Below are 14,670 nucleotides of genomic sequence, written 5' to 3' on the forward strand. Positions count from 1 at the left end.
TTGATTGAATTCAAGGGGACGTTTGGACCTTGGCGCTGGTATGACCCCTGCTGACTAACATTGTACTTTCACTTGAGTTGTGCAGGGGAGAAAAGAAATTGGAAAGTGTTGACTTGGTTTCAGGTAATGAGTTTTCTATTCTTAAAGTATTTCTAAGATGAAATAATTCTACCTCGCCTGGGGTTTTCTTAATTACCTGACACAGAACAATTAAGGCAATTTTAAAAACCCTTTTAGGCAAAAGAGAAACACAAATAGCACGACAGTCCCCGTAGTTTGAATAAAATCATGTCAATGTCACTTATGAAACAAAAAACGCAGAATATTTTGACATCCTTACTCAATGCAGCTGATTAGTTAAGATTTGTTATCTTTGGTTTCAAACTGTTATGTAAATGTGACCTTTTTAACACCAAAACACTAATTATTTCCTAGTCAATATTTAAACAGGAAAATATAACTGAGCAAACTGCAGGGAACCAGAAATGAAATATTTCAACCTGTATTCACAGAAGAAGCAAAATAAAGTATAATTGGTTATATCATTCGAAAAATACTTTCTAGATACATATACTGTATAAAAAAATCTTGTTGGCAAGAGATTTTGGATCTTGTGTTTCAAACGGACCTGATCGTGTGCATTAAATCCCTAAAGTCATAATAATAAAACATACAAACAGATAAGTATATCTTTAATAATGAACATGTTCAAATCTAAGAATGTGATAGTGACCTCTGATACAATGGATATTTAATTCAGGGGTGACTTAAAACTTTTTTTGCATAAATTTTCTATGTTCCAATACCGTAATATAACTCTGATTGCTCCACAGTCGTACTCCCTCTCGGTTCTTTCACTCAAGCATACACACACACACACACACAAATACAGCAAGCAAGTTAAAAAAAAGTAAAGTCACAAACATATACCATATAGGCTAGTCTCTGGTGTTCATACACTTGACAATAAATCGGTTAAGTATAATGCTACAGTTAAACATTTTGAGGCGATCTCAGTTAGAAATGCCGGTACATTAAAGCTTACATTTTTCTGGGGATGACGTGGATCGGTTATAGCAATGAAAATGATGAAAATGCCAAGAATATAATGTTGTTAAGAAAGAACAAAGAGACAAAAAAAACAGAAGTGACAGGCCTGGCTTTGAGTTTTAAAAAGCAGCACATGCTACATTTTCTTCAGAATTTCAGACAGATACCCCAGAGGGCACAGAGGGAAGGAAAAGTCAGGGAAATAGACAGAAAGCAAATGTTTGTGTTGATAAAACCTCAACTCAGACAGAATATTTATAATTCCATCCTGTTAATAAAATAAAAAAAGAGACAGGGACCGTCTTTAAGAGCGTTTTGTTTTCTAGACGGTGTTTCCCTGAATCTCAGGCGGAACATTTTGAGGTTCTGTGCTGGGGAACAACAAAACATTTACAATACTGCTCAAAAGAAATGTTAAGGCTCCGCATGGGAGAGAGATACAATCCCAGATATCCTCCATTGTAATGTTTAATTGATATCAGCCAGATGGTAAAGTTTTCAAAATATGCTTCTAACATTTATGCTTCCTACTGTCACAACCTTGCACTATTATGTCTATGCATACAGAAACTCTCAGTGTACACATTCCTCCAACAAAGTAAAACACCCCGGACATGAAAAACAGGGCATTAGAGAAGTTCTTTTTTCGTCTGATAATATAAAATACAACTGGCCACACACAGATAGCAGACATTTGTCAATAAAGTGTTGTTCACTCATTAAGATTAACCAATACAAGCACTTAACATTTCTCCAACACACAAACCACAAAGTGAACAGTCACTGAATATCAGCAGCATGTTGTCAAGAGTTTCAAAACAGACGTGCAGATAATTATACTTAGTTAAGAATGCAAGTTGTGGGGTAGCGATAGAGATTTATAAGGCTAAAAAAATACAGAAAAAACAAGAAAAATATATATTATTGAAGCGATTCGACCGGTGGAACTAGCTTCATCCCTGCACTCATCTTAAAGACTGGGAACCAGGAGCAATGTGGCTCAAAAGTTTGACGTGGGCCAGAGTCAACACAATTAAATAGAAAAAAATATTAGTTTTCAATTTCTTAATGTCCGTTTGTTTTGTTTTTAAATCTTAATTTCAGTACATCCATCCGAGCACAACCGTTGTTGATCGGGGGGGGGGGGTTCAGAAGCCGTCTTCTTCGGGTCACTTCTGACGATCCTGAGAGAGAGGAGAGAGAAATAAAAACCGAGAAATTATCATAGGAGATCGATCAATATCACATATTACAGAGTAACACTAGGATCAATACAGGTAGAAATATCAAATCTGAATAATCAAACCTAAAGTACGGATGGTTTCCATGTCTGTCTGTATATTTGGCCCCGAACACACCTGGTGTTAACATGTGGTTTCTGTGATCTGACCTCAAGTGGACAGCTCTTAGCACAGGAGTGAACGCACTCAGATCAGATATAGATCTGATCACACCAGACCACTTTCAGAGGTGGTCACACATAGACAGGTCTGAATGGGTGAATAACAAACTGTACTGTAAAGTGCTTTGAGTCGTCATCAAGGCCAGAAAAGCTGCTATATAAACACAAACCACAGGGACATCGGACACAGCGGTGTACTCAGACTGGGTAAAAACAACATAAATTGTTGTTTGTGAACAGAAATTACGTGTTTGTTAGTATAGAGCAGGGAGATGTGATCCTATCTGAGATCCACACAGACTCAGAGCTGTCCACTTGTGATCGGATCACAGAAACAACATGTTAACACCAGGTGTTCGTTTGTTTTAATTTCTTAAATCAATACAAGACTCTTAACCCAGGGAATAATTCATGGCTCTTGATGAGAGCAATCACAGTTCATTGCTTTTAATATCTAATTTATGATTTTATATATGATTTTACATAATATATTTTCATATCTATATCTACTAACACTCAAATATTCCGTTTAATATTCTCATGTCATCCACATCACCCAGCCCCACCTGACAGAAAGAGAGAGAGAGATAAGATATCAGACTTTACCTGATCGTTTCGGGATCGGCTCTGTAATGGGACGGGCTCATAGGCCTGATAAAAATAAACAAATACTCGCATTATTGAAATGTCACATAACAAATAAAACTCATCAGTTTTAATACTATAATCTTAAAAAGATTTAAAAAAAAATTTAATCAATGACTCAGACATACAACCAAGCAAGATGAAAAGAAAGCTAAGAAATAAGGGAGTGTAGGGATATTATTATTATTGTTATCGTTGTCTTTCCTTCTGTAGAACAACAAAGTTATCTGTAATCTTGAGTTACAAAAAAAGAATTGTTCCAGTTGAATATTATTATATTATTTGGAAATATATCGTTAGTCAAGAAAAAGGTCCAAAGAAGGTTATAGGCTTGTTGAGTCCCTAAATATTCACTAATCCTAACACCAAAGTGTATAAAGACTCAAAGAGATCTTACCTTCTTCACCACATCCTCCTCCTCCTGCTTCTTCTCATAGTGGGAGAAGTCATCAAAGATGGAGGTGGTGTGTTTGTACTGGGCGATAATCTTGAGCACCTGCTTGGCTTTCTCCAGAGGAACCTCTTGAGTGTCACGTGAGTTGGTGACTGGCTTGTTGTCATTGTTTTCCAGGCGAATGTGACGCAGCTGGCTATTAGGCACATCCTTAACAAACAACCAGTTCACGTCAAACTTGCCCTTCCACTTGTCCTGCGCCCAAACACCAGCGCTGGTGCCGTAGTCCACAGGGGAGCGCATCTCCGCCACACCGCAGAAATGGCCGCTGCCGTTAACACTGTACAACAAGTAGACGGGTCCTTTAGAGTTCATCCCTCTGAAGGCGGAGTCCAAGCGCTTGTTGCCGTGCTCCGTGCTGCACCAGATGGAGTACTTGATGGAGCGGTGGATGTCGTCCTCAGAGTAGCTCTTGATGATGAACACACGGCCGTTCTTCAGGTTCCAGTCGAACTCCTTGGGGTTGTAGCTGTGGGCCGCTCGAAGCTTCTCCAGCACCGGGTGGGACTCTGCGCCCGGCTCCGGAAGCAAACCCCCGCCTCCTCCACCGCCGTTACCAACACCGCCGCCGTTAGAGGAGCAGCCGCCGTCCATGGCTCCATAGCACATGTTGCGGTTGCGTGGGGCTATCCAGCGGGTTTGAGGTGTGGGAGCGGAGTTGTGGTTCTGGTAAGACTGCTGCGGAGGTGGAGGACCCTGCATGGTCATCTGCTGCACGAGGGACTGGGCAGAGTGTATGGATTGTTGAAGGGGAGGGAGGAGACTGGGAGCATGGGAGTGAAGCTGTGGCTGGTGCTGGTGCTGCTGTTGGTGCTGCTGCTGTTGGTGGTGATGGTGATGGTGGTGGTGATGGTGGTGGGGGGGCAAAGGAGGGACCATCTTGGCTGCAGTCCCTTTATTATCCCACGTATCAATGTCCAAGCTGTGTTTGATGGGGGGCGGAGGCAGAGCTCCTCCAGGGATGGGTGTGCCAGGCTTGTTCTTGGCCTTTTGTTGCTGCAGCTTGGCAGGTTTACTCGCTATCGCAGCCCACGATGTAGGTTTCGGAGGGGGCATTCCGATTGGTGTGCCTCCGTTGCCCGTGGCAACAGCTGCAGCTACACTGCCACCTCCACCGATCACAGAGCCTGCACTTTTCACACCAGAGCCACTTCCTGTCACATCCCCACCTATTTTTAGGCCCAGCATGCCCTGGTCTAGGATGTTCATACCCGGAGCCTTGCTCAGGGTGTCACTATGGAAACCTGTCTGCCCATCAGGGACCAAGGTGCCTCCTAGAGAGCTGGGCGGGTAGCTGTAACTCCCTCCATAGGCTGAGCTCTGAGTCTGCTGGCCCTGAGAACCACTGGTGCCCCAGGTGGAGAAGGCCGGGTTCTCTGGGAAAAAGTTAAACCTGTGAGGGTAAATACTGCTGCTGAGCCCCCCCGGCTGCCCAAACACCGTGTCGTGCATGAAGTGATGGTCTCCATTGTTGAGGGGGGCATAGGGTGTCAGGTAGGGAATGGGTGGGTCACCCCCAGTGGACCAAGGAGCTTCACTGAGAGGGTAAGGAAATCCAATGGAGGGGGCATAGTAGCTGGACAGGTAAGGGTCTGTCATGGACTGATAACTGTTATTCTACAAAACAGAAGATAGATCATTTGTTAGGGCAACAGAACGATGGAAAACAAGATATTTTAATGATCCAGCTTCAGAGGTTTTCCCCACCTGGTTGGACTGGCCGGTGAGATAGGGCTCAAAGTCATTGTCATGGACCGTGTCTTTCTGGTGGAGGGAGCCATTGGGCACTGAAACTGGGAAGGCTGCAAAAAAAAAAATCATACTGGTGTCAAAGCTGCACATGAGCATTTAAAACGACTTAATGCAAAGTCTGTGAAGAAGCTTTAAATATCTGCAGTTTACAGCTCATTACGTTACGAAATGGGCCAGGTGTTTACAATTGATAAACAGTTTGCTCTTACAGGGACGTATGTTTAATCACAATATGTAATGAAGCAGAGACAGTGTGTACCTCTGTAGACATTTTTGGGACTCAATCTGTTGACATAGACATTATACATGAATCAGCACCGTGCTAAAGTTTTTCGACATTTAGATTTGAACTATGACGCAATTCCCAATCACAGGAGTCAGTGTAGTTACATGAATGGTCAGAAGAAACAGAGACTAAAGAACAAACATCAAAATACACACAGACAAACTCAAAACACACATGTGCGTGTGGGAAATGACGTTTTCTTTTCCATTTTCTGCACATTTGAGGGATTATTTTATAAATAATCCTATTTTAGTTTGAGTGGCTGACGCTAAGGTCAGAAATAGGATTTTTTTTCACAACAATAACACTGTACAACTCCTCACAACTCCTGAGTCTGAAGTTTCGGTCGACAACAAAGCACTCTGCTTACTCCTACTATAACAGTAATCTTATATTATAGTCACATTTTATTTTACTATGTTATATTTTCACCTACCTCATTACATTATCTATAAATGCAAACTACTGAGCCTTTGTACACTTGTCTCTTGTTCATAGTTTGTCATCTCTTACATGTTGTTCTATTATATCTACGACTTTACTGTGTAGTCTAGTGCTCTCTTGTGTATGATTTACTTAGGGTGCGTGTACAGTTTTTTTGTACATTTTATGTGTATTACATTCTTTTTGCAGCTAATTAAATCCTTCTTATCTTCGGACGTGCTGCTGTATCAATCACTTCCCAATTTGGGATCAATAAAGAGCATCTATCATCTAATAGTTTGTACAGCTGGTTGTGAGCTGGTGCAGAAGGTGTGTGCGGTGCTGAACACGGTGAGAGATCGATTCCACTGAGCCATCAAGAGCTAGGCGACATGTTGTGGTTCTTACCTTTGCTCGCATCTTGTCCCTTCGGTGTCTTGGTTGTATTGATGAGGAAGAGGAAGAGGAGGAGGAGGGATGCATGTGGAAGGAGGAAGATAAAACACAGAAAGCCTTGCATGGGTCACGGGTGTTATGGAATCACATCACACATTCACTTGACATGTTTTCACACTGTGCTGCAGAAAGGCAGGCGGGCGTTAAGAGGCTAAATGTTGTGGTCAGTTCAGGCTTTCGTTATTTAACAGATCTCCAGCTAACCTGCCTCTCAGCTGGCTAACTAGCTAGCTAACTAGCTAACTAGCAGGCACCGTCTTGAGTGGGTTGAACACAGCGCGCATCTCGCCTCCTTTTTGGGGGAATTCAATTAAAAAATACCCTCAAACCGAGCGTGTGTGCCCGGTCCTCTTCTCACCTGTGGGTCGATACCAGCGGCAGACATCGTTCATCCGCCGGGTGTGTGTGCTTCAGCCCGGGCAAGACGTGGAGTGTGTCCGCCGTGTGAGAGGCTAATCACCGGAGTAGCTGCTCCGCGTCACTATGCTATGCTAACTCGCTAGCACCAGGAGCTAGCCGCTAGCCGCAGCAGCAGCAGCCGGGGGTCGGTGTCTGTGCTCGGGTTGGACGGTTCAGTTTGTCGTGGTGCTTACGCTCCGTGCTGAGCCTCTCAGCATCGAACCCGCGGCTCTTCAGTCCGCTCCGCGTCACGTTATTACACGACCAGCCTCGGTGGCCCTGCTCTTTGCCCCAATGGCAGCTGCATCCGGGTTCTCAAATGCGGAAGTGACGACGGAGGCCAAAATACGACGCGTCCGCTGCTACCTAGCAGCAGCAGCAGCGCGGGAAACAATATGCAATGGGGGTACTTGAAGGCACTCCAGGGGGTACCTGAGATTAAAATATATATATTTAAAATTAGCATTCATTCAAAAATCCTTCAAAAATAATAGATACTCAATAAAAAATCGAAGTTCATATACTGAATTTTATATTCAGTAGGCTATTCAATTTTATTATCCCAAAAACCCTGAGTCTCCCCCATACCAGGATGGTTTGACCCAACCTGGCACACGTCAGATCTTTGCTCCCAAAAAAGAGGGCACTTTAAGTTGATAATTTTTGTTATATGCAAAAAATGTCATTAGTTATTTGTATATCTTTTATTTCCAGATAGTTTAAGAGGGACCACTTCAAAGGAGCAATGTTATGCACATTGATGAAGTTTTAAATATTTTGTTTTGCTGGAGTTTTAAATGTCGAAAGTGTCTAGTTACAAAGTTTAATAAATGATAAACTGATGGCATAGCGCTGTTTATCACATCTTTTTTTTTCCCCCTAAAATGCTTTGCGCTGGTTAGGGGGAACTTGGTTGAAAAAAGGTTGAGAACCACTGGAAGAGTTTATACTAAAACACACCGTGGTGCTAAAGTTAAATTTATATTAAAATACACTTTTGTGCTAAAGTTAAATTTATAATAAAGTACACTGTGGTGTTTCAGTTATATTTATACAAAAATACACAAAATACAATGTGGTGTTAAACTTAAATTTACATAAAAATACTTTTTTATACGGTTAAGGATTTATTAATATGCTCAAACTAAGTAATATAAACAACACTATTTATAAGTTCATAACACACAGAAATGTATTTTAAATAAACAGAAATGTTTTATAATTCAATAATACACTGATATGTATTTTTTGAGGACAAAATCCCAATTAAACTTTTTAAACTTCTTGTTGAAATAACTGCAAAAATTAGTTAATTGATCAATAAATCAGTCACCAGAAGAAATAGATGTGTAAGATGATTTTCAAGTTAAAATCCAACAGATCCTTCTTGTCATATTGAAGGATGTGCTTCTACTCTTCAGGTCTGTATGGTAGCCTCTTAAGAAGCCGGTGAGATTCGCCTCAAATGCCTGTCTGAGGAATACCGAAAGTAAATTGAGCGCTGTTCTTGAACCATTTGGAGTACATGCATGATCCTCTATCATTTGAAAGGTAACATTCTTCACCCCCCCCCCCCCCCCCCCCAACAGTCAGAATCACGCTAAGTGCTACTGGCATTGAGTAATAGCAGTTGGAACACAGTGAAGTAGAAGGTTTTTATTTCCGCCTAAATATTTTTTGGTAAACAGATGCCTGCAGATGACTCTAGCTGGGACTTATGAGCTGGAAAACACAATGGGACCCGAGCATGAAGCCTTGACTAGCCCAGGTTCAAATTTGATAACAATACCACTGAAAATGAATATTTCACAGATTTTTTTCCTAAGGGCATGTCTTGGGGTTGTCCACAAAGGCCATTTGGAGAACATGGTAACCAACTAGGCTAAAAAGGCTACTTTTACACTCAAAATCATACATTTATATAAAGGAGGCAAAACCAGTCATATGGTTTAAAATTTATACAAACAAACATATTTCATGTTGTTTACACCTAGATGCTGGCTGCGCTGAGATTACGCAACAGCTGACTGTGGCTATTCTTTGATGTAATAGTGTGTTTTGGACTGATTATGTTACTGGATTGGATCGTGTGGACCTTTGGCAATGTACCAAGACTGTTTTCGTTGGAATGTTATCGATCTGTGGATTAATATGATGCTTCTTAGGTGAGTGACGTCGACTTTGTGTTAGTGTCTTGACTGAGACGTTAATTGTACCGGCTGTGGTGATCGGCTCTTGAAATGGTGATCGGATCTTGAACTGCCTCGTACCTAGCGGTACCTAGCTGATGCTGCCCAACGGGTTTTAAACTGACCAGAATTAGATGACCATGGCCAAAACACTCAGTATGGTCTATATATAATATATTTAATAAATAATCATATAATATCTATAAGATGAATAATATTAGGTTGTTGAAATAGTTCACCTTGGAGTCTCTCTGTCTTTTACATTGTATTGACCAGATAGTGACACAATTAACTGAGAAAATAACATCCTTAATGAAAATAACCATTAACTGCAGTTCTAAGAATCACACAGAGACACATGGAATATGTCCAATAAGATGAGTTACACAAAAACTTTTAGTTGTAGATGTGGTTTATTTCACTGAATTATATAATCTACATATTATATTCTACAGAACTCGTGGTTACTTTTTCTAACTGAAATGACACAGAAATAATTTATACATTTGACATAACAATCAGCTTCTTATTTTCTTTAAGATAACTGTGTTAAACCCAAGTACCCGCACACGCACACACGTTCAGGTTTACAGCCCTTAGCTCTAGAGGAGAACACATCATAAATAGATAAATATGTATTTTCCACAGTGATATACTGGAAATTCTCCTCTTGACTCTGGACAGTGTTTTATTCACAAACAGACTGAAGCTGATGCACGATGAGTCTTCAAAGTTGTTTCATCTTCTGACTCGTTCTTTCGCTGCTTTTCCCAACCTCTTTCTTTTGAGGTTATTTATAATCTGAACAAAATTAAAGAAACATTTCAGATGTTGGACAAAATAAAGATTTTTTTCTGCAGAACTTTCACTGCTAGACTGGAGGCAAACAGGAGTGATACCTACCGATCAAGTCTAGTCGTTACTAGAAGAACAAGTGAGGGGGTTTGGATGGATGATGAAAATCAGCATTGAAATTAACTATAATTATAAAATGGGAAAAGACGGACACAAATAAATACAAATAAAATATGTACAAAAATATCAACAGCAATAAAAGTAAAATAAATTAAACATTAAAAAAAGGAATAGAGTACATGTAGATCTCAGGGGAAACATGCTTCCTCATCATGGATTAATATGAATTAAATGATAAAAAATAATATATTTGACAAATTACTGATAACTTTGGTTATTTGTTGTCTCTTGTGTGTGTGGATCTCATTGATGAGGATACTTACAACTGTCTTCCTCTTCTGAAAAAGTGCTGACGACATAGCAGCCATAAACAAATCCCAGGAGCTGTGGCAATTAATACATAAATACATAATGGTTAATCACATGAAAGGAAAATAATGTTTATCTTTTTTTATTTTATCTAAGCAGAGTGATCATTGTAAAGTACATGTATTGATATTGCTCTGACAGATTCTTTGGACAGGCCTTGGTGATTCACACAGAAGCTGCAGGTTTGGCTGAGGAGCTCTGCTGACTCATCACCACCAGATATCTGGGAGATAAATCTGAGCCATTCTTACATATTCTACTCTGTGTTTTACAATTTACATTTGCTGTTGCTAAGCAACAGTTCATTCCTGTGTATGCAGATTCTCAATGATATCAAAACACTATCAAATGGTGCATAAATATGCTTTTTGATTTACATTTTAAAAGCATCGTGTAGTAATTCTGTTGACACTTTGACTTGTTCAGTGTTTAACAGCGATATCACACAAAACTGCTGTGATGAATGAGTCACGTAGGCGGATACTCACTGATATGAGCAGCTGGACGATGCAGTGCAGGATCTCTATGTACTGGTACTCCAGCCAGCAGCTCAGCACCGTGGTCAGCTCAGGGTTCTGCTGATTGTCCCACCCGGCGGAGGGAAGGCCCTGGCGCTCGCACCCCGGCCCGTTGTCCTTCCACCAGGAGCGATGTGACGACACACTGAGGGTCAGGATGTCACTGTCCTGCAGGGATTAAACAGGTTGAAGGGATGGGAACGTTTCAGCTTCAGGTTCTAACAGATGTTTCAGTGTCATTGCACAATTTGTGCGTGTGTATGTGTGTGTACAATACAACACATGCAAAGGATTTTGTCAAATTTGGTGGGAATATTACTTGGGTATCTCAACATAAATCCCTTTTGGAGCTGAAAAACAATGCAAACAATTGAACTAACATCTCTTAAACAGGAACCTGTAACTTACTGTTTTGGAACTTAGAGCAGAAACACACTGTACAGTCTGTTCATTGTGTGTCATTGGTTGTATGGGTGTATGAGGCAGAGGAAAGAGCTGAACACAGTGTTTAGACGCTGTGTGTAGCTGTGTGAGTCTCTAATTATGTGACGCTCTTGTGACCATTAGACTTACCTTTGAAAGTCCTCCCAGATCCAAGTAGAGGCAGCTCACAAAGACATTCCAGCCGACCCACAACAACGTCCAGAGCAGGTACTGAGCGAACAAACACAAAAACACAACAGTACGGAGACCATGAATGAAACAAATTCTCCGACAATGTGTGACTAGAGGCTCATTTTTATTCTTACAACAACACAGGTCCCCAAGATAAACCTGACGTGTCATAATATGATTACAACCAGTGAAAAGGAAGACAAATATCTATGTTACATAAACTGTGTTTTTTAAACATTAATCTGAATGGTATTGGTCACTTCAGGCCTTGATAAATCATGAAACATACTGTATCTCAGTTTAAGACTGGCACTTAACTATTCAACAGTAATTAAAGTCGTAAAAAATACAGCACAAGCAGCTTCAACTGTTGAACCTGCCTATAAACATTACATTACTACAAACAGTCAAAGACATGAAGAGTAACAGATCGGTCATTTTACTGTAGAAACAAAAGTACTTTTGATTCTTTAAGTAGATTTTAATGATAATACTCCTGTATTTTCTCCTAATATTGTGAATGCAGGACTTTTGAGTTGTTGCATTGTTATTTCTAATCAAGTAAATTACGTCTTACACCACTGACAGTATCCTTTTGGTTCCAGTCTATATGCCAAGCAAGATAAGACTTTAGCTCTAGTTATGTACTGTACAGATGTGAGAGTGGTATCAGTCTTCTTAACAAAAAAGCTTATTTCTCAAATAAGTTAAGTAAATAAGTAAAGCAAAGTAAATACGACCGTTTTCTTACCACGATAACGTATCGAGGTCTGTACTGGACGGTGCCGAACAGGCCCAGGATGACCACGATGATGTGGAAGAAGTTGATCATGATGGGAGCCCACTGGTAACCGAGGAAGTCGAACACCTGCCTCTCCACAGCTGTCATCTGGGGGGTGAACAGGAGCAGAGACAGAAATCATGAGTTATAATAAGAGCAGTTTGTGTTGTGAGACTGTGTTTTATTTTGCTCATGCCTGACACAAGGTTGTACATCAGAAGCCAAGGCCACTGAGCCTCGGGGGACGAGGCAATATGAGTGGGGTAATGTCCTGTGAGGAGGGGAGGGGGGGGGCTTCATCAGTCAGTGATGAAGGGGAAGGGGGCAGGGTGGGAATCAGAGGGTGCAGCCCCTCATTGTAGTAGCTGTGGTGGTTTTAATAAGCACCTGCAGCTCCAACAAGCTTAATTTGAACAGATTTCATTTATAAAATCATGTTTTCTCTGTGCTGCAGGATCAGTTACTTCCATTATTGATTCTTCTGAACTGTCAGAGTATAGTGAAAAGGTGGATATAGTTCTCCACAGCCCAGTATGACATCATCCCATTGCTTTTCTGTTGATCTGAGCAACAGTTCAAAACCCACAACTGTTCAGTTTGATAACAAGCAAAAGAGAAAAACTGCACTTTTCTCTAGAATGAAAAAGTTATAGAGAGAAAGGCAAGGACTTAATAAAAACAACAACAAAGGAACGTTCTCATGAATGAAGCACAGCTCTTGTCAGGAGCTGGATTCATTAAAATCCAGATTTCTCATGTTGTTCGGTTGTTTCCAGCGGTGCAGGGAGGACAGACAGCGACAGGCCAGATGTGTTTGTGTCGAAGCATCATGTGTGAGGGAGAATAAACATCTTACCAGCTGCAGACAGCACAGGAGGACCAGCATGCATCTGGCGGAGCAGCAGCCCATCTTGTCCGGGAGGAGGATGCTGCTGCTGGGGAGGAGGATGAGGATGATGTGAAGAACAACACTGGAGCGACTGGATCCCGAGATCTTCTCAGAGCTTCAGATCCATTTCCAGGCGTGTGGGAGAAACGCACGGTGCACTTCACCTCAGGAGAAAAACACGCAGGGCCAGATCCTGCGTGGAAACTAGAGGGGAGGGGGAGGGGAGGATGTATGAGGGGTGGTTAGTGCCACACCGCTGAGGAGGGGGGGAAACCCTGAAGGACAAAGGCAGCATCAGAAAGTCTGAGAGGCTCAGTGAAACTATACATATATATCTATACTTTTTTGATGACCGAAGGTGGGAAGTAAAGAAGTTCAAATACGTTGTTACAGATTTTCCAGGTGTCTATTCTTTACTTGAGCATTTATTTATGTGACAAATTTTTACAAATATCTGCACTTTCGACCTCCTTATATTTTCAAAACGGTGCTCATTACTTTTGTTTTAATGCATTTGAGTGGAAAAATCCATTTTAATATTTTTTATTTGCATCATCGAGCAGCGCCTTTCCGACATCGGACAGATATGAACCTAAATGGACATTAACGATAAGAAATAGACGATTCCTTGTTCTGTATCTATCAGTGAATATCAAACACGATGTGAATAATGTATTAAAACAGACAAAAGAGATAGAATCCATGACAAGAACAACATGGAAGATAATGAAGAACAGGCCAACATTACTGATAACGTTGATAATGTTTACGACAAAACAGAGCAACAGATTTCCCATCGCTGACCTTATTTAAATTTAGAAAACTTCATTCACTACATTGTACACATTTCCTCCTGGACAGGTTTTCATATCCACAAATCTTTTCTTGCTTGAATTATTTTAGTAAATTGTTGGGTGGTTCTGGTCAATAATGTTTGAATTATTTTAATGTCATATGAGTCTCTGCTTTGCACAGATACAGCAGGAAAAAAACATGTAATTTTTAAACTTGTACATGTCATGTCACTTGTACATGTTGAGTACATGTCAGAGCCTGTACTTATATACTTTTACGTGAGTCATTTTTAACACAAGTACTGCATCAGTAATTTTACTTGAGTAAAGAATAATTGTACTTGTACCCCTTCTGTCAGTGACCCTGCTTGTATACAGGGCAGGTGTACACAGGAAGTATTTGGTTGAGACCCACAACAACTATTAGAAAAGACAGCAACATGTTTTAGACTAAACATCTGATTCTGTCGCTGTTCTTATGGAAGGTCTCAATTCCATTCCTTCAGAAACCCATGAGCAGTAACTCCTCTCCTTCTTCGCGTGGCACGGATTGACCCTCATACAGCAACACCGTCGTCTGCCCCCTGATAGGTAGTTGTTCCTCCACAATGCTCCACACTCACCAGTAGGGGGTGCTAGTGGTGGAGGTGCAGGCTTCAGAGGTGAGAGGTACAAGGTTTGGAAAGAAAAGAATAAGATGATCCTGGCCTACTTCAATATGGTCCTACTATAT

At 40.9% G+C, this 14,670-nt stretch overlaps 2 protein-coding genes across 2 annotated transcripts; both read right to left on the bottom strand.

Annotated features, from left to right (window-relative positions):
* Nucleotides 1–675: 675 nt before the first annotated feature.
* LOC133004766 (YTH domain-containing family protein 1-like) lies at nucleotides 676–7,164 on the bottom strand. Its single transcript, XM_061074281.1, has 6 exons — nucleotides 6,827–7,164; nucleotides 6,421–6,448; nucleotides 5,259–5,353; nucleotides 3,495–5,168; nucleotides 3,059–3,103; nucleotides 676–2,234 (listed from the first exon to the last, which is right to left on the bottom strand). Exons 1-6 carry the CDS (start codon nucleotides 6,851–6,853, stop codon nucleotides 2,220–2,222), a joined length of 1,884 nt encoding a protein of 627 aa, XP_060930264.1. The 5' UTR covers nucleotides 6,854–7,164; the 3' UTR covers nucleotides 676–2,219.
* A 2,814-nt stretch (nucleotides 7,165–9,978) lies between these two features.
* Nucleotides 9,979–13,164, bottom strand: LOC133004774 (sodium/potassium-transporting ATPase subunit beta-1-interacting protein 3-like). The gene is made up of 6 exons (XM_061074289.1): nucleotides 13,111–13,164; nucleotides 12,225–12,362; nucleotides 11,432–11,512; nucleotides 10,829–11,026; nucleotides 10,295–10,355; nucleotides 9,979–10,034 (listed from the first exon to the last, which is right to left on the bottom strand). The coding sequence occupies exons 1-6, from the start codon at nucleotides 13,162–13,164 to the stop codon at nucleotides 9,979–9,981; spliced, it is 588 nt and encodes a 195-aa protein (XP_060930272.1).
* Nucleotides 13,165–14,670: the final 1,506 nt, after the last annotated feature.

This window comes from Limanda limanda, chromosome 7 (genome assembly GCF_963576545.1).
Source record: "Limanda limanda chromosome 7, fLimLim1.1, whole genome shotgun sequence".
In the NCBI taxonomy this organism is placed as follows: Eukaryota; Metazoa; Chordata; class Actinopteri; order Pleuronectiformes; family Pleuronectidae; genus Limanda; species Limanda limanda.